General features: G+C 38.9%; 2 protein-coding genes across 7 annotated transcripts in view; one reads left to right on the top strand and one right to left on the bottom strand.

Moving 5' to 3' along the window:
- raf1b (Raf-1 proto-oncogene, serine/threonine kinase b) overlaps positions 1-13023 on the top strand; it is a 28222-nt gene extending 15199 nt beyond the window's left edge. For 2 of the 6 annotated variants that reach the window (XM_088917618.1, XM_088917622.1), the window contains 15 exons: positions 54-156; positions 611-768; positions 1876-1968; positions 2777-2930; positions 3626-3685; positions 4595-4619; positions 4726-4832; positions 5137-5254; positions 5660-5744; positions 6266-6442; positions 7158-7204; positions 7945-8063; positions 9934-10065; positions 11428-11562; positions 11971-13023. In XM_088917618.1, the coding sequence (XP_088773744.1) occupies positions 54-156; positions 611-768; positions 1876-1968; positions 2777-2930; positions 3626-3685; positions 4595-4619; positions 4726-4832; positions 5137-5254; positions 5660-5744; positions 6266-6442; positions 7158-7204; positions 7945-8063; positions 9934-10065; positions 11428-11562; positions 11971-12111 (1654 nt within the window). In that variant the 3' untranslated portion in view covers positions 12112-13023. The remainder of the gene's footprint in view (positions 1-53; positions 157-610; positions 769-1875; positions 1969-2776; positions 2931-3625; positions 3686-4594; positions 4620-4725; positions 4833-5136; positions 5255-5659; positions 5745-6265; positions 6443-7157; positions 7205-7944; positions 8064-9933; positions 10066-11427; positions 11563-11970) is intronic. The other 4 variants (XM_088917619.1, XM_088917620.1, XM_088917621.1 and 1 more) reach the window with 4 other exon arrangements.
- A 1862-nt stretch (positions 13024-14885) lies between these two features.
- On the bottom strand, positions 14886-26914 carry mkrn2 (makorin, ring finger protein, 2). The gene is made up of 8 exons (XM_088917670.1): positions 26494-26914; positions 25200-25328; positions 23540-23694; positions 22103-22422; positions 20623-20837; positions 19321-19431; positions 16441-16585; positions 14886-15528 (listed from the first exon to the last, which is right to left on the bottom strand). The coding sequence occupies exons 1-8, from the start codon at positions 26517-26519 to the stop codon at positions 15376-15378; spliced, it is 1254 nt and encodes a 417-aa protein (XP_088773796.1). The 5' UTR covers positions 26520-26914; the 3' UTR covers positions 14886-15375.
- Positions 26915-26964: the final 50 nt, after the last annotated feature.

Genomic DNA, 26964 nt, shown 5'->3' with positions numbered 1-26964 from the left:
GCTTCCCATTGGATCTGTGTTTACTGTGTGGCTTGCTTGCTCTCTCGATACAGCAGAAAATCCCGCATGGATTGGAATACGGATTCTACCTCATTGATTGGGGAGGAATTGCTAGTGGAGGTTTTAGACCATGTACCATTAACAACGCACAATTTTGTGAGTATCTTCAATCTGTAACTGGAAACCGTGAATTTGGGTTTTTTTTACATGTGGCTTAGTGGGCATACTAAAATGATGAGCAGTTCTACCATTCATAAGATGGTGAGCAGAGCTGTTATTTTTCTCTGAATGCAAAAACTGTTTTTGGCACCACAGTATTTTTATTTTGGAGTGATTGGAGTTTTTGAAAACATTTTTTATGAGAAAAATTGCATTTGAATTTTCTGATGATTTAATTTTGCATTTTACCTGGTGTTAGACCAGCACAGCGGAGGACATACAGTAAAACAGTTTAAACGAACAAGACATTATCTGTTGATCTCTGATAGGGAGAAGGATGTGGATGTACAGACTTGTTCTCTTATCATTTGCCTAAGTAGAAGTCTCTTTTTCAAGTGGTGGGTTTTAACCTTCTTATGTGTAAAAAGAAATTTGTTTCTATTCTCTGCAGGTCCGGAAAACTTTTTTGAAGCTGGCTTTTTGTGACATATGTCAGAAGTTTCTTTTAAACGGTTTTCGTTGCCAGACTTGTGGCTATAAATTCCATGAGCACTGCAGCACCAAGGTCCCTACCATGTGTGTGGACTGGAGCAACATCAGACAGCTTCTGTAAGTATCGCCTTATAATTAACATGGAAAACTAGCAAAACGTTAGAGGAACTGTTGCAAATTTTGTGGTTGTTGTAAACCCTTTTCCTTCTTCTGGTTTCCCTTTTAGCTTATTATAATGTTATATATGTGACTATTCAAAGAAAGCAGACTTCAGATATGAATGGTGAAGTTAAAGATATATTTTTACTAGTCTTGTAGTGCTATAGGCATCTTCTGGGTGTCAAGAGGGTGATTGTCATTAAAAACGTCACAGGCTACTCTTGGCTTTACTTACACCACAGTTACTCTGCAGTATTCATCAGTGGCTGTTTGCTGCATAGTTACAGGAAACTGAGAAGGAAAACACAAAATATGCTGCATGATTTTTTTTCTTAAAAACATGTTGACTAAAGCCAAGATTAAATCATAACTTCAAACCAGCAGCCAATAACAAATTGCAGACCTATGTGTGATGGTAGGTTTCCATTACGTTGGAGTAAGAAGACTAGTTTTAAAAAAAATGTGCTATCTGGCACTAGGCTTTTGAATTGCGATACCAGAGATGTTTAGCTTCAAATTTTTGTTTCATCCTAGCCAGATTAAAAAAAAAAATGTTTTCTCTTCCCACGGTCCCACTAATAGAGGCAATATATCTTGCTTCTGAGTTGTGTGCATGCCTGTATTGTATTGTAAATCAAAATGGATTTTGCATATCTCTATAAACATCTATTTTTAGTTCACTGTGCTTTATAGATTGATATCAATGTAAATGAGGAGGCTTTAGCATAAAGGTAATTCTCTGTGGGTGCTTTATTTACGAACAGTGCATCTTTGTATAATATGGGGAAGTCAGCAAATTGTGATTTCCTTAAAATGTTAACATTATTGTCTTGGGCTTGTCTTTATGCAGAGCAGGCTTGCTATTTGTCTAAAGGTATTTTTGCTATAATAGACATACAGTAGACTAATGAATGCAGATGGTAGATTTTGCTTCACTTGCAGGCTAGCGTTAAGGTTAGAGGCTGATGTTGGAATACATTAATAAATAAGAGTGCAGTGTTTCTCTGTGGAGAAGTTCATACAGAGTGGGATTCTCTTTCACTAAACTGACATGCTCTGTCTCAGATTGTTTCCAACTCCAGGAGAGAGTGGGGCCCCCTCTCTGCCTCCTTTAACTTCACGGCGAATGCGGGACTCCCTCTCACGATTCCCCCCCAGGTCAGCAGTGTTTTTTGCGATTTCAGCTTTTGCCATAGAAGCAATGTGGAAGAGCAGGGTTCGAGCTTTACAGTGTCAGGCTTAAGAAACTGATTTGCTGGGAATAATCACCGTCTTTTGACAAAACAAAAGATCACATACTTCACAATGGCGTGGAGAGTGCCTGGAAGCCATGTCCAGAACGTAATAATTTCCACAGTGTAATTCTAGAATACTCAGCACTTCCTCCTTTTTTTATTTACACTAATGAAAGCGGGCCAGCAGACGCAGATTGTGCCCTGTCATTGCTGCAGTGTGTTCCATTGCTGCTTCCACGGTGATAAAACACAAAGCGCTTGCTAGTCAAGGGTGTGTCCAGCTAGCGCAGCAGAAAAAGACAGCCCTGAAATGTAGAGGGTTTTTGTCCGAGAGGTCCTGGTCAGAGCTTCTGTAAAATACACTTGTCTTAGCAGAGGCTCTATTAAGGACATCGGTTTTGATTTCCTTTTCTGTGCTAGTTGCAAATGCAAGATGTTTCTCTGCCCTTGCCCAAACTGCCCATTTAGATGACCTAATCTAATTTATATTTGAAGATAGACAGCTTTTTTAAGGAGCACAATGAACTGGTTGATATGGTTTCTATTACTCTTGTTTACCACTAAAATCATAAACTAAAATCTTTTAGAATCTCGGGGAAAATTAAAGAAAAGGTGCAATTGTTTTCTAAGCTTTTTCTGACTTTAACAAATGCGATGACTGGTAGGAGGGCTGTAGAGGAAAAAACCTAATAGTTTGAATTCTGAACATCCTTTCTCTGTTTTTCTTACAGCTCCCAGCACAGACATTCTACACCCCATGCCTTTAATTACATAACACCCTACCCACCCACAGGGGGAGCTCTTTCTCAGAGACAGAGGTCTACGTCCACCCCTAATGTCCACATGGTCAGCACTACCATGCCAGTTGACAGTAGCATCATAGAGGTAAAAGACCAGATGAGAGATGATTTACTTAGTTTCGCTTGTGGTAGGTTTTTGGAACATTAATAAGGACTCATAAAATAATGAATATAACCACCAATATTACTATTTTAAAAGTGATGGAATCTTTAGGATTTATGTAGCCCTGTATAGAAATCCCATGTAATTCAGAGCATGATGTTGGCCCTGCAGTATTTTTGCGAGACATCCATGCACAAAATGACCAAAATGTTTTTAAAAATGTACCAAGGGAATAGTAGATGTTGCTTCACTTCACAGTGGCAGGAGCAGGAATGTGTTGAGAAGTAAATTCTATTTATTTCAGTGGATCTACTATTTCATGGCCATGACTTCCTGAAATTGCTTTACCCTACTGCCAGCTCTTGTGATTGGTTTGGGTTTTATTTTTAAGTTATCCTCCCCCCCCCCCCCGTTCTGAAACACATTTTGCTTTTGCACTTCTCCTGCCTCTTTCTTTCCCACCTGTTTTAGATGGTTTAGTGTTGGAGGGGGCTGGAATGCCTGCTGGGTGCCCTGTTTTCCACAAAAAGAAGAAACAAAAACCGAGGCTTCGAAACAGGGCCCCACGGGTGCCACCCTGTTCAGCAGTCCTTTTCCTTCTTTTTATCGCTTTCGTTTTCTTTCATTCTCTCCTCTGTTCTTCGCTCTCCTTCCCCTTGTGCCGTGGCGTGGAGTAGCTAGATTGCCTGAATGCTTCTCCTAGTTCCTGGTGTCGGCGATTTTGCCTGAGAGGAAGAGTAGGTATTATTTGCTTCTCCACTGCTTTTGCTGCAGCTATAGTACCTGAAAATAAGGGTAGTAAAGATTACAAATAAGCACTTTTTGCTCCTAGGCCGCAGTTATGAGACAGAGACATGGTTCAGTCTTTCAGCATTTCCACACAGGGAAGCTGTCCATAATGTGGAAACATTTTCAGTACTCATAATTAACAGCTAATTAGAGTTAAGGAGTGTTCTTCTATGTAGTGTTTTAGCCTCCAAGGCATCGCTTTAGAAACTGAAGGGGAAAACTAAATTTAGCAAGGGTGTGCCACTTGAGAACGTTAAGTTCATTTTATTTTGAATATTTAGGTTATATAGTATTTCTTTAAAAACAGCCTTCAGAGAAACACAGAATGGTAAAAGCTTCTGATATTGAATAGATGTGGTTAATGTGTAAGTGAACCCTTTACTTTTTCTTGACTTTGGAGGTAGATTGTAGTTGAATATTCCACGTCACAAACAGGAACCCCTTTGCCTTGTTACTGTAATTTGTCTATCGTGAACAGTTACATCTCGGTGTTCTTGTTAAAAAGGCCAGTGTTTTGGAGTGTCTCCAGTAAGTCTTAGGTGTGGCCCCCACAATGTTCTGCACATTTCGGAATGAGGAAGCTTTTAGCACCACATTAGTTCTTTCACTGCCTGAGCAGAATATTGCCCACATATCTCAATCGACTTGTACAAAATGTTCCCTGTAGATAAAACGCAGCTGAAGGTGATGCCCTGATCGGTGTTTTAACTGAGGTGCGTCTCAGTGCAACAGATTTTATTTGAGCTTTCATTTCAATCTAAAAGAAATGTCATCGTCCACTTAATTACATTTTAAAAATCACTGGATTTTTAGGGAATGCTGTTTGTTTTCTGATATTTTTTCTCCTCTTTTTCTAGGATGCAATCAGAAGTCACGAATCAGGTAATAGTATAATAGTTCATATTTCTCTGGTTATCTGATTTGACCGTTTGCTTCTACTTTAATACCTGGATGCGTTTCTCCTAGTCACATTGCACATCTCTTACAGGGAGCCCCACCAGTCAGAGTCCGACTGGCTGGTCTCAGTCAAAAACCCCTGTGCCTGCTCACAGAGAGAGAGCCCCTGCTTCCAACACGCAAGAAAAAAACAAAATTGTAGGTCCTGTTGAAATTTGCATGATTCAGCTTGGTAGAAACAGACCATCTATCTATCATTTCTTCTTTTAATCTGATACTTTACTTGATATTATGAATGTGTGTCATTTACAAGATGTTCTTTAGAGGTTAAACTTGAAGATCCCTGTTTGCATGTGTACAGCATTTGACCCTAAAGTGGGGCATAACATTGTCCTAAAAAGCTTCATTACACTTAAATATTGTTGGATTTTGCCATCACTGCTTGAAAGTGTGGTGAAGCAAATGTGGAGAATAATAGCTAATTCTGTTTGCCCTCTTTCAGCGACCAAGGGACAAAAGAGATTCCAGCTACTACTGGGAAATTGAAGCCAATGAGGTCATGCTGCTATCTAGGATAGGCTCTGGCTCCTTTGGGACAGTGTACAAGGGGAAATGGCATGGTAAATGTTTTACATAAAAATGAAAACCATGTTGCATCGCATGCCCTGCCACTGTGCAGTGCCATTGTTCAGAATGAGCTTCACTACGACAGCAGATCATCTAAATATGGATTATTCTTTAAACAGAACACCCAAGCAGTTCTGGTAACAGAAAATGTGATTATAGTAAACCTATTTAGGAGGGCAGATGTCAAATCCTGTGGAAATAAGCTACAGTATCATTTGGAGGAATTAGAAATGAGACTTTTACAGATCCTACAGCTGTCATATTTAGGAAGAATGTTATGTTACATTCAGTTCAAAAACCTATAGAATAATCTTAAATTTTGTTCTTGATGGGGGCGAGACACAGCATTTCTCTGTGGTGTGTGTAACTCTAGTAAACAGAGGAACTTTTTCGCGTAGGTGATGTCGCTGTGAAAATTCTCAAGGTCACTGATCCAACGCCAGAACAGTTTCAGGCCTTCAGAAATGAAGTGGCAGTCCTGAGGTAAGAAATGAGGGGAACAGACCTAATATTATACTAGGGCATTTAAAATCATACAGGAGTTAGTTCTGGAATGAAGGAATGAAACATCTTTGTTTAAAAGGTGACAAAGGAGGCATTTTTAGAACAGAATCAAGGAGTGAAGAAGGATTTTTGTGGGAAGAACTGTGTGGCTGTTGGCACCAGTAATCCAGGACTTAAGAATGGGATCCCATCTTACTTTAAAGAAATGCCTGTATTTCCCTAATATTTTTCATCTTTAATTAAAGGAAAGTGCATTGAGCCAAATGATGAGTAAGGTCAGGTAAATCCCCACCTCAAGGGTACAATAAACTAAACTGTGCTAAAGAGAGTGATTGAAACTTGTGTACACCATATAGACAATAGACAAATGAGGCAAAGAGCTTTTACATCTTTATCTTACCATGATAAGAAGGAAGGTCTTCAGAGGTAATAAAGGAGGAATTTATTCATCTGTCATCCGTCGATAACAGGTTCCTGTTCCTTTCACCTTTTCCATACAGAAAAACAAGACATGTCAACATTTTATTGTTTATGGGCTACATGACGAAGGACAACTTGGCCATAGTGACACAGTGGTGTGAGGGCAGTAGTCTTTACAAACACCTGCATGTCCAGGAAACAAATTTCCAGATGTTCCGGCTCATAGACATCGCCAGGCAGACTGCGCAGGGCATGGAGTAAGTGCAGTGCGTGTGCGTCCATGGCATTCACTTACATCACAGAGCGCTTGTTAAAAGGTGTGACGTCTGAATTATGTTTAGCAAATATGCCTTCTACACACACAGTTTGTAGTGGATTGGCCAGGGTCGATCTCTTTAAGCTCTCATTAGATTTTACAATTGAATTTGTTTATGGTCTGTTTCTGAGACCTCTCACACAAAGCCACACTCAGATACACTGTTTAAAAAACGAATGCAATTTTATGATGCTATTATTAGATCCTTCATACTGATGAGAATCGGCTTGTTTTTTACAGCTTTTTTTTTTGTTAATATATCACCCTTGCTGTGCCAACAGCATTTGTGGTTCAGAGTGTTCTCTCTGTGTGGCACACAGCTCTTCCTGTTGTGGTTTATCAACATCGCTGTAGAACAACACGATAGTGGTGTTGTATGTTTTTTTTTTTCATTTTTATTTTCTAACCCAAACAAATTTCCCATCAGTAATTGCAGACCACATATAAGCAAAGAGAAGCAATGGCGTGCAACTTTAAGTCTGCTTCTTTAGTAATTTTTCTGTGCTGTTATGTAGTAAAATGTGTGCGTATAAAATGAAGCGATCATAAGTGAATGAAAGAAAATTGCGTTAAGTAGATTCCTCTACTGTGCTTTTTGTACAAAACATTTTGCGATACTTTGTGTTTTTATTTTAACAGTTTTTTCCCCCCTCTAGCTATTTGCACGCTAAGCATATTATCCATCGGGACATGAAATCAAACAGTATCCTTTTCTTGATCATTGCATGACACTGTCATGTCTTTCTGGAGGGAGGAGGTGGTTAGGAGGAGTGGACTACTAGTCATAAATGTGAAAACTGCTACACACTCATAACTGCTTAGGTGCAGAAAAGCATGTATCTTCACTAAAAACTGACACAATTGACATGGTTCTGGGCTAGTCAGATGCTGCTGTCATTATTAACCTTGTCTTACGCCAAACTTGTATCATAAAGCCTTTACATTGGCAAGCAAAAGGGTGCTGATCTTCATTTTTTATTTATCGTGTCAGATTGATAATCATCTTCGGTTTGAGGTCTAATGAGGATCGCGAGTAAGGGTTTGACGCATTAAAAGTTCAATCCAGGAGCTGGAGTCGCTGCTCAAAATGCAGCGTGTAAAGTTAGAGCACACAATCCCAGAACTGGGAGGCCAAAAGGAATCCTGGAGCCCTGGAGCTCAGAAGCAACAGCAGTACCTGTCATTTAAAGTTAAGATTTGCAGATCCTCCTAGGAATTGTACTTACCTGTACAGAACACAGAAGAGAATTTCTGACAGAACCCATCCTTATTCTATTCTAGGAAACCATACAAAATGCCCAACGTGACATTTGAAAACTCAAACATAAAGTATGGATTTGTAATTGAATGATGCATAATGATCTTGGTTCCCTCAGTCAGGAAAGGCTGTGATTATTGCAAGACTATTAGGTGTACAGTATATTGTCCTGAGCATGTGTGTAGATATCTTCCTGCATGAAGGGTTGACAGTGAAGATTGGGGACTTTGGACTAGCAACGGTAAAAGCGAGGTGGAGTGGTTCTCATCAAGTTGAACAGCCTTCAGGGTCTATACTGTGGATGGTGAGTAAATGAGCATGCTTGCAGTGTGTTCTGTCTTTACTGAATCTACACACTGTATATTTAAGTACACAGGCATAAACCTTCGAAAATGTCATCTAACGGGGTTATTAGTTTTGAAAGCTAAGTTTAAAACAGCAAATCTCTGAAATGACCATAAATCAAAGATTTTTCTTCTAAGAATCTGATCTCTTCTGAATTTCTTTAGTTTGGTCCATCAGTTTGGAGGTAGTGTTTTAGTTTGTGTTCAGCTGTGATGTTAGAAACAAGTGTAAGGTAAACAAGATGGTTCTCAATTTGAAATTTATAGATTAAGAAGAAGGTTAAGGAAGAACTTAAAAGATATTGACATGCAAATACAACCACAGAAGCGCAACAATTCCACGTGTATAAGCACAAAAATGATACAAATGATGAATTAAATAGAAAAAGAAATCTAATTTTGACTTTCTCAGTAAACAATTCAGGTTAAGGATTATGTCATTTCTGAATTGTCTTAACAAGTAATATAAATGTAGAATAGGTTTAAAGCTAATAACACTAGTTTGTATGGATTTGGCAGAGGAGAGTCATAAACTAGATGATATCCTTTGCATTATCACCACTATAATATTAGCAGTACATAAGAAATACTGCATTGTATTTTTCCATTTGTAGTACCAACCATTTAAAAGGACAGCTTTAGCTACAAAGAGAGGGGGTTATATAAATGAACCCAGTGTTACGTTTGTTCACATTCCAGCTCTATTTTCCATGTAATTTTCTAAAATAAACATGACAGAGAAGTGGCTTTTATTTTGGAAAAGACGTAGCAGGAAAGAGATGTTGTGATCTTATCGTTTATAGGTTTCTCAAGCCATGCAGAAAAGGGAAGAATGAGTTCAGCAGTACTTCAAATCAGATTTGCTTCATTCCTTAGCACTATTTTAAGCAACAGAGGTGAAACTCCCACAGAAAACATTTGTACTGTATGGGAGTTTTTCCCCATACAGTATTTTATTTTTTCTCACCTTTTTATTTTATAATTCCATTCTCTAGCTTGAGATTGAAACATACTGGCTGATATCAGTTGAGATTTCATAGAAGGCAGGTTTTTGTACTTCATCACAACCAATGTCAACTAAGCCTCCTAGAGAAAGACTTAATGGCTAAAGAACTTAATTCTGAGGAAGATAACAAAGATGGTTACCTGATGTGCAGATAAAGGGGGATAAGTTTTTTTTGTACCAAAAATAATGGTACGAAACACCTCCATGTTAGAAAAACCGGAGAAAAAAATCTTTGTTCTTACAAAAGGGTTTTCTCAGCTCACCTAGTCAACACTAGTGTCTTCTGTTTGTTGCAGGTGAGTCTCTTGATTCAGTTTTTCAGATTGAGTGAGAGAGCCCTATTCAAAAATGTTTGAAATTATTTGATCATAAAAGCTGAATAGCTCCCCAAATAAAGGTTAATTTAACCTTTAACCTTTAACCTCCCCAAATAAAGGTAGATTTAAATAGTGATTTAGTATAGGTATTATTCACAAGGCTAAGTGGATTTTAGTGACGTAATAGCAAAAGCATTATTTTTCCATCCTTAAAATATATTACCCCATATTTAAAAAGCTTGAGAAATGATAAAAAATTATCTTTTCTGAGAACAGACTATATACAAATCTAAAAATGGAATGCCAGTTTAACCATACCTTAATCTCAGATGAGTAAAAGATTTCTTAATATAATTAAATGTTTTAAACTTAAATTAAATAGGAGTGTCAAATGAACAACCAGTGTTAACTTTACTGTATGCTACAGCTGTTTTGTACAACAGCTCATTGCCCTACAAACTGTGGTTTATGCTTTCTTAAGCATTCTGTTTGCCGTTTTATTACCAGGCTCCTGAAGTCATTCGGATGCAGGACAACAACCCTTACAGTTTCCAATCTGATGTGTACTCCTATGGGATTGTTCTCTTCGAGTTAATGACAGGAGAACTGCCTTACTCGCATATAGCAAGTCGAGATCAGGTAAATCATCTACTGAGAAATGTAAAACAAGTTGCTCATGGGTTGCATCCAAAGTTTTGTTTGTAACGTTTAACAAGGGCACTTTTAATCTTGCTGGGGTAATGTCTTGTTTATAGCTTTTTATGGAAATGCGATCCTTAGGAAATACAAAGGGATTTGCATTCAAATTCAAATATTAAGCCTTCTCAGTAGAATGGAAGGTGAAACTGCTACGAGGCTGTAGAGCTACAAAAGGAGTATGTGGATATAAGAATCTCCTAGATTAACTGATGGATATATTTTAAGGGCTAAATTGGTAATGTTTCCATGAACCAGGACAGCGAACGTGAACAGGTGGATTAGTCTGTGTGTACTCTGTGTGCCCCTGAACACACCATATAGTTCACCAGCACGAATGTAACTCTCACATGCCAAAGCCTTGTGGAATGTAACACCTATCTGTGTTCGCACTGGATCATTTTGGTACGTTTTCTCTTTCAAGCTCGAGGTTACTTAAGCTGTAAAGCAAATATCACAAGTCTGAAAAACTTAAGCATCACAGCTTTTTTAATTAAAACAAATACTTCTCAGTTGGATATCCATTTAACTTTTTAAACTAAGAACAGCAGCATCTTGGGTTATTAAGATTTAAACCAATGGCATGTTATATGTAAAAACAGTTTTTGTCCTGAAGAGTAAAAAAGAAATGTATGAAATTATCCGAACCCAACACGCTCCTCATACTGGGGGACATGTTTTTGGCTCCTTGCCGAGTAACCTGCTTGGCTTCCAGAAAGAACCAGACTTTTTAAATGTCAAATATTTTTTGGAGAGAGAGATTGCAAAATTTTTAAGTTGCCTTGTCGTTTGACGCGTATGAACACCCACAATCATCAAAGTGCAGCTGTTGGGCTGTCTGCAACATTGTTTACAAGAGCATCTCCAGTAAGAAGAAGAATCCTCTCGCTGGCTGTTGGCCCACAACATGACTAAAGTGGTCACCCTGGAGCCACAGAACTAAATTTAGGCTAGGGAAATAAAAACACTGTCTCTTGTGACCACAGGATGAAGCTCATTGGGGCCTCAATCTTTTGTTTGTTGTGCTGGCATTCCTATGGTCTCTTTACACATTATTTTTATAAATATCTGGCTCAAGGCCCATTCCTTTCTGCTGTCGTCATCTTGAATGATGGAATGGTGCCAGGGCATTGCTGTCTTCAAATTCAGGTTCATGTTTCTTCTGATCTCAAGAGGTCCTTTTTTTCCTAAAAAGGCTACTGCCATATATTTACTTTATTGACACGTACACAGTAAGCCAAGTAGACTTTTTCTACTTGCTTTTCAAAACTCTTGACTCTTCTATCCTTTTTTGTTTGCTCCTAGATCATTTACATGGTTGGGAGAGGGTATTTATCTCCAGATCTCAGCAAGCTGTACAAAAGCTGTCCTAAAGCCATGAAGAGGCTTGTAGCAGACTGCATCAAAAAGTCAAAAGATGAAAGGCCTCTCTTCCCTCAGGTAGGGTGATTTAAGGGAGAGACAAAAAAAACCTACCGTCAGTGCAGGATTGTAGTTTAAAACGTTATCGAGAAATATCACCTGCTAAAGTTCCGTTAGTAATTTTAACATAGCAGAGCAACATTTTGTACAGCTGTACTTCATTTTAAACAAATATTACATGTCTTTAACAGGCAATGGATCCAATATAGTTCTTTAAGCAAAAATTCTAAATGTTTAGCATTTACCTGCTGTTCAAGCTAGTATGTGGACATAACATTTGTGACAAATCTGTTACTGTCTAGCCCAATGAACTTTTTTTAATTTTAGATATTTTAGCTGAGGAAGGTGCTGACCTTATTCGCTATGATCCCATGTCGACTGAAACCAAGAGACCTAAGACAGGGCATCCCGTGTTCTGTATTTCAGATTTTGTCATCTATAGAGCTGCTGCAGCACTCGCTCCCCAAAATCAACCGCAGTGCCTCCGAACCATCCCTTCATCGAGCTTCGCACACAGAGGACATTAACTCATGCACTTTGACCTCCATGAAGCTGCCGGTTTTCTAGCACAACCTTCTTCTCCAGCCCAAGCCAAATACATTAAGCTGAAAAAAAAACCCAGTGCAATTTATAGTGTGTGTTTACAAACACATACGTATATATTCATCGTACCCATGGACAGCAATTCAGAGCCAATGATGAGAACTGTAGGAAAGAAGGGGCTGTGGAGTACTATGAAGGAAATACAGCTTTTTGTTCTCCCCAAGTTTACATCACTTACATATGGATAGCCAGACTACAAGGTGAAGATGGCTAGCGAAGAGTTTCAAGCAGTGGAAAGAAGAAAAACTCAAAACTCTCTGTTTCATAATTGTGCTGAAGGATTTAGAATTGACCCTCCCACCCCCTTCAGTTGGATTTTAATAAGCTTTTTTGTTGACATAGATGTTCCAGGGATCATTAACTTATTTTAGTGCTTTTTCCCACTTGAATTAGATTGTGCATAGACTTGATGAAACAGTACATAAAATCCCTTCAATGGATGAGTTATATTTTTAGCACTCTCTTATATGAAAACTAGCATAACATGCTGCATTTCCCAATTTACTAAAATACTTTCTGACCTGTTTTATGGTATGATCTTTACTACATAGGTAAAATTAGGGAAACGGTTACTGTATTTTCCTGGCCCCTCGTTATAAACAAAATGAATATTTTATGGCGTTGGCTCAAAATGGTATTTTTAATGATTTTGCTTCTAGAGCTGTTTAAAGTCATAATCAGTGCTGTCTGTCTAGGGGTACACTGTCATGGGAAAAGTGTGAGAGGATATGATATGACTGTTTTTAGTGTATTCAAATGATTTGGGATTTTAATTTGTTTTCGGTCTTCTATTGCTTCTTAAAGAGGATAAACTTTTTATTGTAAACAAGAATATTGTTTATCCACTGTATTTTAATAAAATTAAGTTAAATAGTTTTTGGGTGTGTTACTGTGATGACAAAATGTCTTATACCTCAACCAGTATACAGTAGGTGCTCACCTAAGAGCAAGTTGAGTTCAGTGATTGCAGGTTCGCATTGGGATGATGTCACTAGCCAACTGTGAGTGGGACTGTGAAACCCTAAGGAGTGCAGCCAAGGGCAGTGGGTGATTAATCAGCCAGAGCTCGGTCTCTGTGCTCACCGCTGGAGTCTTCTGAACACACAGCTCTCCCCGATTCCACAGAAATGACATCTTTTCATAGGTGGTTACTCATACATTCTTTACCTGTCCCTTGCACTCAGACATCATTGTCATTTATAAAACTGAGGTGACCAATAAGGCAATTATGGGGTCTTCAGTTTCAATACAGTTGAACATTTGCTGTCCTGGGAGGACAATGGGTCTCGTAGTGCCTAACCTGGTCACGGTGAGCCATCTTCAACGCCCCCTTTTGCTACATTGTTCTAACACTGGTGGAAAAGGGGCAGGCTCCTTTCCAGACGTTCTTCTTTCATCTGGTTGGGGAAAAAGCCATAATTTCCAATTCGCTGAGATCGTAGTTGCATTTCTTCATCTTTTACTATGGCTTCGAAATGCTTCTTTTGGTAGCTGAGAACAGGTAACTGTCTTTGAGAGCCAGGAATCTGACACCAGGATGAAATGTATAACCCGATGAAACTCAGGGAGGACAATTATAGCTTCTATGCTCATCAGAAATCTGAAGCAATGGCATGGATTTTTAGCTTGCTGTTGGAGAATTTTGTTATCCTCAATATTAAAACCAAGTACCATTTGCTGGGATGCCTCATTAAATATGTTCATTCTCTTTCCATTTTCTGTCAAGGCACTACTGCAGCTTCAATGCACATTATTCCATGATTGAAGTCAGGATGGTTTTTATTTAGGAATATTGACTATACAGTTGTTAGCAGTGGATTCATCATTGAATAGAAAAAGCCCCTTCCAATCAAGCTGACAGCCTCCTTCTTTCAGTCTTTCTTTTTCCTTATGTTTCTAGGGGACCAGTCCCAGGGTACTTAAGCCAAGAAATATTTCTGCAAGATGTTAAATTCCCACCACCTTTTGTAATGTCACTAGTTCTCCTTTGAACCTCCGTCTTGTTAGTTGGCGGGCCAGCATCTTCTGCTTGGAGGTTGGGTTGTTCTGCTGGGGATGAAAGATGACTGTGCAACTTCTTTGATAATGCAGAAACCATTTCACATGCGCAATAACCCACATCCTGATATAACGAGACCCTGCTCCAATGACAGACAACTGGAATTTTCATTCTGCTGAGATATTACAGGTGGTATTCATCTGTTCTGCTATTGAGGACATGGTTTCCAGACTGCAGGCCCAGAAGCATGCAGGAATCCTAATAACTAAAACAGATCCAGGACTGAAGGTGTGTTTCAGTACTTCTTCACCCCGTCAAGCTGAAACTACCTTATTTAATAATTGCCTGTGTTTGATGGTGAAGTCAAATGAGTAAACTTTGCAACACTGGCATTTCTATAGTAGGCTCTAAATAAACTTTAAAAGCCAAATGATAGTATGCCTAACATACAAATTCACATACTATATTTGCTCTAACCAAAGAGAGACTCATGTTGCTATAATACAAAGATTTTTTTTAAAAATTGTTCCCCTGTGCTTATATAACAACCTAGACTGATTGATGTGGGAGAAAAATTCTTACTCCTACAGGACTGTTTCTACATTAAAGACAATTCTTACCTGTTTTATACTGAACTCAGTCAATTTACAGTTCACATGGAGGACAATCTGGAAGCAGTAATCAACACTTAATTATTGTGATCAATGCATACAAGTTGGCCGCTACTTAAAAAAAGTGATTTCTGTGCAGTAAATTTTATTTCTACAAGCCATCCATTTACATTTTTAAATTGCTACTGTACATACGAAACAGACAAAAATTACCCCATTGTGCTGCTTCCACTGCTCCAACACAGAACACAGAGGTTTTGTTAGGTTTGTTATAAATTATTTAAATCTGGCAAATAGTATTAAGCATATCAAGAAAATATAGCAGATTTTTACTTGCAAAGTTTCTGAAAATGTTACCGGTTTCCTTTCACCATGAAGCACCAGACTTAAAAAAATACCATTCACGATAACTCCCAGCCACCTGCTGGCTCCCAGGAGAATACATTTTATTGCCCACAAGTTGAGGCTGAATTTTGATATGTTGTTGTGGCCTGAAGTAAACCACCACAGCTAGGGAAAAAAACATGAAGACAGGTCTGACAGCTGTTAGCCGGGAGCTCCCTCCTCCAGTCCACTGCGCAGAGCACCGGGGCTGTTGGAGTGGAGCTGGCCCGGCCCTCACTGCGAGGCCGGGGCGCTGCTCTCCCCGTCGGCCCCAGACAGCTGGAGGAAGAGCTCCCCCAGCTCCGCCACCGCGTCGTCGTCGGGCTGCCTCGCGCCCCGCTGCTCCCGCTCCTCGATGAAATCCCACAGCCGCACGGCGTTGAGAAACTGCGAGGCAGCAGAGGAAAAGGGGTCTGACACAACCGGACACGAACGGGTCTTGAGCATTTCGTAAAGACTGTGAAACTGAAATGAGTGCACACACCCGCCCTAACAAACTGCTTTCAAGCTAACTTCACATGCCCAGATGTGACCTACACAGTGGCATCCTTCTATCCATATTAAAGGATTCATTAGCTAATATGAAAGTATAAAGAATTGTTTTTAGATTCTGTGTTTGTGTTGGAGATGGAAGTGAGACCTTAGTTATCCCTAATTTTGCAAATTAACTTCAGATAAAAAAACACAGGATCACCTATATGTAAATCATACACTTGAAAAAATAGCCAGCATGGATTTAGATAAGGTAGATCTTGACTAAGCAACTTGTTAAGAGTGCTTTGAAGAAGCAGCATTAAATGGATACACACAGACAATATGATACAGTGTACTTAGATTTTGGTGATGTTCCTTATACAGGCAGTAAGCATTCAAAGGTGTTTGGATAAGGGGGGAATTCTCAACCTGGTGTGATGTAATTAGTGGAGTACCACAAGGGTCTGTACTAGGACCAGTGCTGCTCTTAGAACAATTACTTATGGAAAAAGACTTGGGAGTTTATGCTGACATGAAGTACACCTTCTAGATAATGTAGGGAATCAATTAAAATTAAAAGCAGAATTAAAATCAATGTTAAAATTGTACAACACAATAGTAAGGCCTCTTTTAGAATATTGTACACAATTGTGGTCATCTCATTATAGAAAAGATATTGCTGCTCTCGACCCTTCTCTGGTTTCAGAGACAAGCACTCCAGGGTTTAAGGGAATGTCCTACTGTACATCGACAAGCTCAAGAAACTGATCTGCGAAACGAGGAACGTGGCGCGTACAGAAGTGGGGGAGACAAGGGCGATCTTACCCGAACGTTGCCCTCGGAGCTCAGCTGCTTGCGTGGCTTGTCAGGCTCAGCACGTGTGCCATCCGGGTATGCGTGCATGTAAAGGCACTTCCCACCAAATGGACAAGTCCCTCTTCCCTGCTCAAAGTATTTACAAGGCTTTTTGCTGAAAGAGATGGAGGGCAAAGTGATGTTAAAATGGAAGACATTGGCGACGAAGCATTGCCTGCTAACTGATAGGACTTCCAACTTTCGGAAGCACGGCTCCTCATTATTTTGGTTTCCGTCTGCATCTAAGACAAGTTCGAGGTGATGTCTGGAAAGGCTCATGCATTCATTGCACTCATTTCCAAGAGTAAAGAAAAAAGTGCATGAGAAAATAAAGGAAGCTGAGATGCAGGTCCTCATATACAACATTGTACACATTTTACACCTGACAAAACATGTTCAGAATCAAGGAGTTAATATCACTAAAATGAAAAATGACCAATCTTTCTCGTTGAGTGTTCTGTTCACTTTATTCCCTGTCCCAAAACTATACATTCAGTTCTGGCTTCCATTAGATTGATGTGATTGAGGAACTAGAGTCAGTAATACGCAGACAAATGTTTAAGCTAAACAGCTTTAATACACCACAAATTGAACGTAACATGCCATGACTCATTTTTATAATTCTTTACTACTTCCTTAGACATTTTGATTTCCAACACAATTCACGCTAAATCTCAAGTTATGCGAGAGAGAAGTCTCCAAAAACAAACAAATGGGCCTTTAACACACTCATTGGAAGCTTCTAAACCGTTTTGAAAATGATTTAATGCTGCAATTAATACTACTCTTGTTTGACCCGTAACACAGGGACAATACCTTTGTTTTCTCAGACAAAGATCCTGATATGCAGGAGTGCACAATGAAAATAAAAAAAACTTTGGCTATGAAACAAAAACAAATGAGGTCAGTGTGACAGATGAAGGAGACAGCGCTGCAGGGTTTAACAAGCTGAAAAGTTTTGTTGCAAACAATTCATCTTAACCCTTACAACACCTCACAGGCTTGTAGAACTGTCATACCATTCCTGTAAAATAACTTTTCAAATTACAATTAACGTAACAAAGCACACATTCTTATAAAATTTGGCTATATTACAATTACTGTAGATTCGTAAAATCAAAAGCTTCCCTTTGTGAATCAGCTGTACTTAAACTGAAACAAAGTTACATTTGATCAACTTTTCTCAGTCGGAATCATTCATATGGAAATGCTTTAAACCCGTCAAAGCTCTCAAAGATTTAGCTTTTAGAAATGAACAAACTGAATTAATGCATTTGTTAAATCTATTCTACAGTATAACTTCCATTTTGAATTTCAAATGTTTCTTTAGTAACGGTAAATTCAAGGATGTTATGGGCAGTCAGATTACTGAATTACTGAATACAATATGAACAAATCACAGAGCCATATTGTCTACATTCAAATCTGTTTTAGCAGCTATATTGATAAGATGTTAAATGGGGACTACAGCTTATAATACTGCTAGGTTTTCAAGAGCACCTTGACTACATGCAGTACAGATCTGACTGTGAATGGTTATAACTCTAGAAATAAAACTGGCTTCACTTCATCTTTGATACAAGCCATAAACTAGATTTGCTTCAGCACTATAAATAGAACTTGCTTGCTATTAAAAACCTATCTATTTTTCATATAATACCAGCAGGATACTTATGTCATTAAACAAAAAGCTTTACGTGTATGTGAGGGACAAAACAAGGTATTTCCAGTTAAACACAAGCTTTTAGCAACAACTTTTATGAAAGGTTTGCTCCCTTGCTACACCTCACACAGCTGAAAACACACATCAGACAGAATGGAAAACAAACAACCATGGAAATCTATTCTTATATCACACTCTGGCACATGCAAAAATTCATTCCATAGATGCAAATTCCTTTCAGATGTCATTCCTTGTACTAAGGAAACAATCTTAAATATCAAAACATTTTTTTTTAGTGTACAGCTCAGATTGAGCCGGCACACTTCATTTTAAGATAAAAAAGGGATTTTCCCCTCTGTGTCAACAAAACCAAGTATCTTCCAAGTAGGAGCTACAAAAAAAAAAAGTGTGGCTGACATCTAAACTGGAGAAGCCCTGCCAAGATCTCCACACTGACCTTTGTATTTCTATTTCTGTTCAGGCAAGGTTAATGGAAAAGTTAACCTTCAGCACACCTTAGAATACCGCGCAATATTTCCATGAGCAATACATGCCTTTAAACACGCCATCCTCAAAACCTGAATTTCCACGGTTTTTCACGGATTATAATAATGGAGGAGAATTACACATTGCACACAGAAAAAAAAGAGTGCTGAAACAACAAATAACTCTCCTTCCAACACAATTTTCCAACACACAGAAGTTATTTGTTCTTAATTGACAGACATCTAAAACTTTCTTTGCAGTCATGGCTTTTGAAACTAACTAAACCATCTGGTGGAGAGCACGCATGCTGAATGTAACACTATTATCTGCAAGAGAGATCAAAATGTTTAAATTGTTGGAAATCCAAAACTTTGTAAGTAGGTCAGTGCCGATGTGGCCATTCTCCCACTAGATGGTGCTCTTTTCTTTAGCCAGCACCTCGCTGAAAATTCAAGTGGCACCTGTGATGGATTATGGAGTGCTCAAAACAAAAGCATATAATGGGATAGTGGAAGGCTAAAATCAATTATAACTGCAACAGATCTGTTTGCAAAGCCCACACGGTGTTCACTGGACACTACAGAAAGAATACAAATGACTTCGACGCACAGGACAGTCAAATGTTTCATAATGCAACATGATGAAGTTATGTAACCAAACTGAAATTTTGTCTTTCAAGTAATGTAAGATACTTCTCTGACCTCACTCCAGCTTTGAACTCTTCAATAAGCCTGTTCTTCTCATCCTGGTCTTCCACCCAGTACGAGCTAGGAATAACAAACTCCGACACCACACGGCATTCTGGGCATGACCTGCCACAAAACCAGGAAGAAAAATGCCTTTCACTGAACAGGATACAAAAAACTGTATCCTTCAGAGTCAAATCCACTGTCCTTGACAGAACCGTTTCCATGAGATATGAACTGATGAAGAGAAGGCTCACGAAACTAGCTCTCGAAGCCTCTCTGTTCTAGTTGCATTTCCCAACTATTATATAATCTTTTCTTCTCTTTTCAGCATGGATTAAGCCTTGACTTGTTCTTTGGCAGCCTACGCATGCTGACGCAGCTACCTACTTGAACTACTTCATTATATATACACTGTATATATATTATTTCCTTCTCCATCTTATGATCTTACGGGAAATCTCTGTCCTCTCCAATTGTATTTTTTCAGGGTTAATTCAAAATGGCAAGGGCGTGCATGAATTGCAAGGGGGAAGCAATGTCTGTTTCACAAAACCTGTGATGCGACATCCGCTTTTTAATCATTTCCGAGACTGATGTAAAACTGACGTATATCACTTTGTTTGAGCAATCCTGTGTTCACCAAAAAGGTTTTCTACTCATCACGTTGTTGTATCAGTTGTGTCCATTTCTGAACAAACCTATATAGCAAACATGCAAAATGCCATTTGTACTATGCTTTTTTGTTATCTATGTTTAAAACTGGGGTGGCACAGTGGTGCAGTAGTTAGCATTGCTGCCTCACAGTGTTAAGGGGGATGGGTACAATTTCAGACCTGGGGTGCCATCTGAGTGGTGTTTGTACGTACTGCACCTTCTCGTGTACATCTCCTCTGTGTGCTTCGGTTTCCTCCCACACTCCAAAGATAACTAAAAAATAAAGTTAACTAGCTTCTGGAAAAACTGGCCCTGGTGTGTGTCTGTTTGTGCCCCGTGATGGACTGGCGTCCCACCCAGGGTGTACCCTGCCTTGCACCTGTTATTTGCTGGGATAGGCTCCGGTTCCCCAGCTACCCTGTGTTGGGAATTAGAAAATGGAGGATTGGCTGGATGTTTAATTCGGAGTCTACAATTCAATTTTTAGAGTTTGTCTTAGAGGGAGAGACTATCGAGCAATGTTATTTAACTCGACTAACTAATCCACCCCCCATCTTCTATCAATCTGTGCTCACATTGAAGAGCACTGCAGAGTGCAGGATTCTCAGGCCTGACCCGCGTTACACGATAGGTTGCTCTCGGCGGTGGCACTGGGCTCACTTGATGATCTTGTTCTCGAACTGCTTGGCACAGCGCCACTGCCTGATGCAGCTCAGACAGTAGGTGTGATTGCAGCTGGAAAGGATCCCGAAGCGTCTCTCAGAGGGCACCGCCTTCTCGTACACCACCTCCATACAGATACTGCACACCTTGTCCTGGCTGAACTGAGCCGCAAAAGCCCGCTCCATATCCACCTCAAACGCCATCATGCACAGCTGGGGGAAAAAAACAACAGTGAAAAACCTCTTAACGTAGGCGTTTTTACCTAGTGTGCTTTTTTCAAGTCATAGCAAGAAGTAGGCGTTTTTTAAGTCCCGATTAGGTCCAATGTGCACTTTGTCTAGGCCCTAATCGTGTGCATCTGCACATCACTCTCCTTCAGGTTTCTCTCCCATTAGTCTGGAACAGCAGCAGGCAAACTGGACATAGTTAAACTGGACAACGGGTAAAGGTTTATTCCTGGTTAATTAATATATGACCTAAATATACAAATAAGAAGAACTCCATTTTTAACTTTGAAGTAATTTTTAATTTGTTTTCAGTAGAGTTCAATGGTTTGAATTACTTGCGTTCGAAACGTTGCGTCTCTTTCTTCAGCATGGAATAAACCTTTACAAACTGTACATATACAGACAGCCCTCAGAGACACAAACAGCAGCCCAAGGGGCCACTAACACAACCTGCTTATTTTTGCCAATGTTAGGGAGAGGTTTTAACAGCAGACAATCAATAAATGTTAATGTTTCATTTGAATAGCAGCTTCTATGGTTTTGCAATTTTCTGTTTAAATTCTATTTCTGTGGGCTTCTGCTGGGGTCCTTTCGTTTCGTGAGTGGCCACAAACATGGTACTTCCACAGCTTGTGGAGAGAGAACACACATCTCGAGGAGCAGAGACTGGTGCCTTTTATGTTCCAGGCTTTTAGTAAAGCAAACTCACCCTCAAGAGGAACTGACCAAGAAACCAAAGTAAATTAATTTGCAATACTGCTCAGATATGAATAAAAAATGTAGCAACAATAAATTTCTTGTTTTGAATTGCATTTGACAGTTGTTTCCTTTAGAACTGACAGCAACAACTGATATATTATACACAGAGTATGTATTGGGGAAGAATATATTGTATAATTAAAGGGGCATCAATTATTAATACATGTAAATATTAATCTAAAATTACTTCACAAAAAGGGGTGGTTTTCAGATTAATAACCATTTTCTTTTTTGTTACAATGGAATCAAAATATTTATGAAATGATCACATGCATTTAACAGACAGACACTAGGCAGCATTAAAGTAATGCTATTCACAAATTGCCAGATTTAATCTGTGGTTGTGCATTTGGAAATGGCAAACCTAAACAATACCCAATTAAGACAATCACTGAAGGCTGGCTGTTTTAATACTGGATGAAAACTACAAAAGTGGAGCCATCTGAGATTGCCAGGGACTCTCTTGGTTGTGTGTCTCTGGGTATCCTTACCTTCTCATGTGCTTTCCTCTGTTCAGAGTCCATGGGATGCAGCACCTGAAGCCCGCATATGTCACAAACATCACCATGGAGATACGTGCAACTGTTGCCATAGTGACACTGACCAGCAGCTGCATAAGGGCACAGCTGTTGTGAATCAGTAACCGAGCTCCCAGATGCTGAACTCTCCAGCCCACTTTGGATAGCCTCTAGATATGAATGAGGTTTGGGGTTGACGGCTTCATCGCTGTGACCCCAGCAGTCAGACTTGGAGCTGCCTGAGGCGTCAGATCTGTGCTGTGGCATCCTTATCTCTGAAGTGCTGCAAAGAGCTGAAGGAAACAAGACCTCATAAAAACCCGCTATTTGGGTGTGTGAGTGAACATAGACTGGGATAAACTTGAGTGTCAAGTAATATCAAAGCTTACACAAAATTCCATATACTCAGAAGTCATTTAGTTTACCTTGACATTTACACACGTGTGACATAAATATCACTGCTAAACACCTAACAATGAGAAAAACACTAACATAAGAAATGAATTTAAGAAATACATTCTTCTAATGAAACCCGAGGTCATAAAACGACGTGGGGATCGTCGCACATGTTGTATATCAACCCATACTGTAGCAATAAAAGAAACAATACCTAAAAATATTTCTTAATTCATACAGGAACCCTTATCTTCAAACAGAACACTTAAAACAGCTGAAAACTACTCAGACACAGTGCTTCAGATTCAAATGACGTTATGATGCCTAGTGTCAGATATTAAACCATTACAGGAATTAGAAAAAAACTCAAACACTTACAACTGATAAAATTGCAGATTTCAACAAATGCAGAAAATGCCTTAAACTTGATAAAATATACATTTACCATATATAAGACAGGGTAGCTTATGCTCCTAAGTGTACAAAAAGCAGTATTGAGTAGTAATAATAATTCAGTCTTGGTCAGGGGTGAACTAGGATTATTTTTTGATTTGTCAGTTTGCAGTGCATAACAGAGAATACCACTGCTTACCAGAAAAGGGTCAATTACAACAAACTACTGAGGAGGTTAAGGGACCAAAATAGCTTAACGATTTTTTCTCCTTTATAGCCACCTTAAATTCCAGAGTGAAACCACTTTGAGAATAGAAACATAAACACACCAGCTGCAATACATTACTCACATATACCAAAACCAGAACAATTAGTTACAACTAGCTGACGGGCTCACCGTTTAGGGAAGAAGTGTGACACTAGACTTGTGTGATAAAATTGCTGGCCCTCTGTATATTTAACACCTCTTCCAAAATTCAAAGATTACTCTGTAAAACAAGACGGGCTGGCCGTCGGATTACGAAAAAAAGGACAACTTCAAACAAATGTGCATGCACGCACGCACACTCAGATCAGTAAAGGCTGCTCTGAAGCCAAAAGTTCCTGAAAGAGATGTGTTACCTCTGTCTCTCAAGACTAAGGATCTTTTCCCATGTCTCCTAGAGCCTGCTGGGGGGCCACCTCCTGCAACTGCAGCCAGACCACTGCAGCTCTTCTCGGTGAGATCTCCGGAGGCACCTGCCCCTCTTCCAGCAGCTGTTTTAATATGATCATACCTACAAAACACACAACATGCAATAAGAAGGATGTGTTGCTTTGGAAAGATTTTAAAGTACTGTTAAAGTATCTTAGGGAGCATTCGAGATGAACATCAGGAGTCATCCTGACACAGAATACTGCAATAACTTGGAACCCGATCCTTAGCTACATTACTGTATTAAGGTAGACACCACAGGATCATTAAAGAGACGGATCGATGAAATTCTCAATTACTAGCAACCAAGCAAACAGGGTGAGTTAAAGGTAGCCTATTCTATTTCTTTGTTCATATTTTCTTGGATTTTGTGACAATATACTGAACACAGTAAACAATAATAAAACGAAGATTGTCACGATTTCTTTTCTGTTTGTCAGACGATGTTCTAAAACAGACATAAATAAGGATGGAATGAGTGTTCAAAACGGAAAATGTGAATAATATCACATCGGTGTAAGCTAGCATTACAGGAAAGGCACACACTATTAATCTTACTGATGGTTGGTAATAGCAGTATCACTGCCTTTTAAGGATTCTTAATCTAGATCAAAGAAATATATATTTTAGTTGTGGGGCTAAAAACAACTCATCTTCTAATTTTATGGCTCATTAAATGAGAAGGGATCATTTGAAAAAAAGATGAAAATCATACTGGCATTAAAATAAACTCTGAAGCCTTGCTTAGGAAAATTCTTTAGCTATTTTTTGGAAATCCATAAAGGGGTCAATATGATGAGAGGCAAATATTTATTAAATTGAATTGTCTTTCAAAAGAAATTGATTGGCATCACCATTTAAAACTCTGCTGAAAAAATCAGGATGAACTACCAACAGCTTTTTTTTTAAATTAAAAGTCATAAATTAAAAAAAAAACAAATTATCCTTTGAAAGACAACATTTTAATAGCAAATACAATATTTATCTGCAGATTGCAAATAAAAAACACATGACTCAAGGTTGTGATAGAAACGCAGAAAAATAATCGTCATCAACTTAAATCTACATTTACATTAGCGGATGATTAAAAGGTTAATCGATTCAAACAAGCAGAATGGAGCTGCTTACCACTTGTTATAGGAAGCTTTTCTCTCTAGAAAAACAAGTTTTCCCCTTGACAAGACAAGTATGATATCTTGAATACTGCACTACATGCACCGCAAAGCTAAGACATTTGGCACACGATGGTGGGACCTCACAGAATAATCCTGTGAGCACCAATAGTAAAACATCACCATTGTCGACCTACAGTAAGCGTACGCGATAAATTCATGGCCTGTAAGTTACAGTGTAACGCCTGGAGGATTTCAGTGATGCTAGCGCCCTCTGGTGTGAAGAGTCATTTTAGCACACGTTCTCTTTCGTCAGATTTGTCATCTCGCTGAATATTATTGCTCATAGGGGCATAGTTATAATGACAGTTATTTGAAGTCAATGGAGTCTGTAGGCCTCTTGTGTTTCAAAATTACTTCAAAAGGGATCGAATGTTAAAAAAAAACAGCAGGGTTACTGACAAGAACTTTCTACCTGCAGCGATCTCCGTATGCACACTGCCCTTTTTGGTAAAACTTGCAGATCGTAGACGGTTTGCTTGTAGTCAAATCATGCGAAAACATACATCTGCTCCCCTCGCGGCAAACGCCATGCAAGAAATACCTACAACGGAGACAAACAGCAGTCATTAGGAGCTGTACGAGGAGCGGAAAGTTAGATTTTTGAACGCTTTAATAAAAACATATGCATTCCACATAATGCATCCCACAGGAACACAAATTGCACATTTCTGGGGAACAAATGCCATTTAAAATATCTCCCTCCGCACGACCATTAATTATTTACATCCATTTTTTTTGAGAAAGCATCGATTTACAGATCACGGGAAGTGTTATATTCTCAATCAGGATTACTTTCTTAGTGGGATTATATCCTAATCCAAAATGCACCACCGTTAATGGGGTGATCTCTGATGACCAGGAAGAACCCTCAATGTATTGTTGTCGTTATCGGGTTACTTCTACTGCTATTGTACGTCTTGGCAGAGTACCGGAAGAAAAGATCATTAAAAAAACATTTTGCCCACAATAAGAAAAACCCACTTTTTACAAAAAACGAACAGTTGATTAAACTGGTCAGAGAAAGTATGAACTTTGATGTTAATGCTTTACAGAATTAGAACTTCGATTATGACTGATTTCCTAGGTTAAACGATTTGAAGAGGTGTATTTCTATTTCAATTCTTCATTTAACCAGATAAAACAGCTGAGAATAAATTCTCGTTTGCAAACGACGTCACGGAGAGCACTGACATACACAGCAGTGTCTGAAAACAATTTCAATGAACCTTTAGTGTACAACAACAGCAGCTCCTCGCTTCTGATCCTCGAGCTTAAAGCTTAAGGATTTCACAGATCTAAAAGTAAATTTTGACAATGTTAAGATAACATTTCTGGAACAACACTTAACAGGTAATAAACAAAACAGCCCAAAAAGCCATTGCAACTCTCCCATAGTGTCTACTCATTGTACTTGTTTCAGAAGGTCTCCTTACTCATTTTAGATTGCCTGATCAAATTGGATAAAAAAATCATAATGAAGACACTGTCAACCACTGTCAACGATAGTGATTTGATTCTCCTTTTCCATTAGAAAATGTATAACGTTACAGTGCTTAAATTATTTATTGTCAAGTAAACTACACGCCATAACGTCACTTTGAACTTTGCTCTCAAACATGTCATTTTCAGAACATGAGAGCTAAACTCTTTTTAAATATGGACTTGTAAAATGTAAATCTAAAACAAAGAAAAACTGCAATTTTTACCTGCAGGTGACTTGCTTAGTAGTCATGTTCTGTCTTCCATAGGGGTTACAGAATTGCACCTCCTCCAGATACTTTGGGTGCAAGCTTTAATTACATCCCCCAGAACAAGGAACTGCAACGAAGGGTTCCGATCTTAAAAAAAAACAGCCTGTTTGACTTTTTAGTGGGTAATAATAGTCATGGAAAAATAAATGTTTAATCTACAGCAACTGTCGTTTATGAAAGTGGCCTAACAGTGGAATTATGTACCCGTCACAGGACTTTGCCAACGCGATTTAACGCACACTGCAGCATTACATTACAGTCACCCCAACTGCACTCGTATCTACAGACGCTTCGTTAGAATAAGCCATAATTAAAACGGTCCGGTAAAACACTGTTTTGTGTCGAACACACTCCATGCAATTTCACCGTCTCTTATAACCACAGGAGAAGAAAAAAAAACACCCTTTATGTAATTAAAGGTTTGCG

The sequence above is a fragment of the Atractosteus spatula genome, chromosome 5 (genome assembly GCF_055471065.1).
Source record: "Atractosteus spatula isolate fAtrSpa1 chromosome 5, fAtrSpa1.hap1, whole genome shotgun sequence".
Taxonomy (NCBI): Eukaryota; Metazoa; Chordata; class Actinopteri; order Semionotiformes; family Lepisosteidae; genus Atractosteus; species Atractosteus spatula.
Note: the sequence above shows the minus strand (reverse complement) of the source record. Positions and strands in the feature narration are given on the sequence as shown.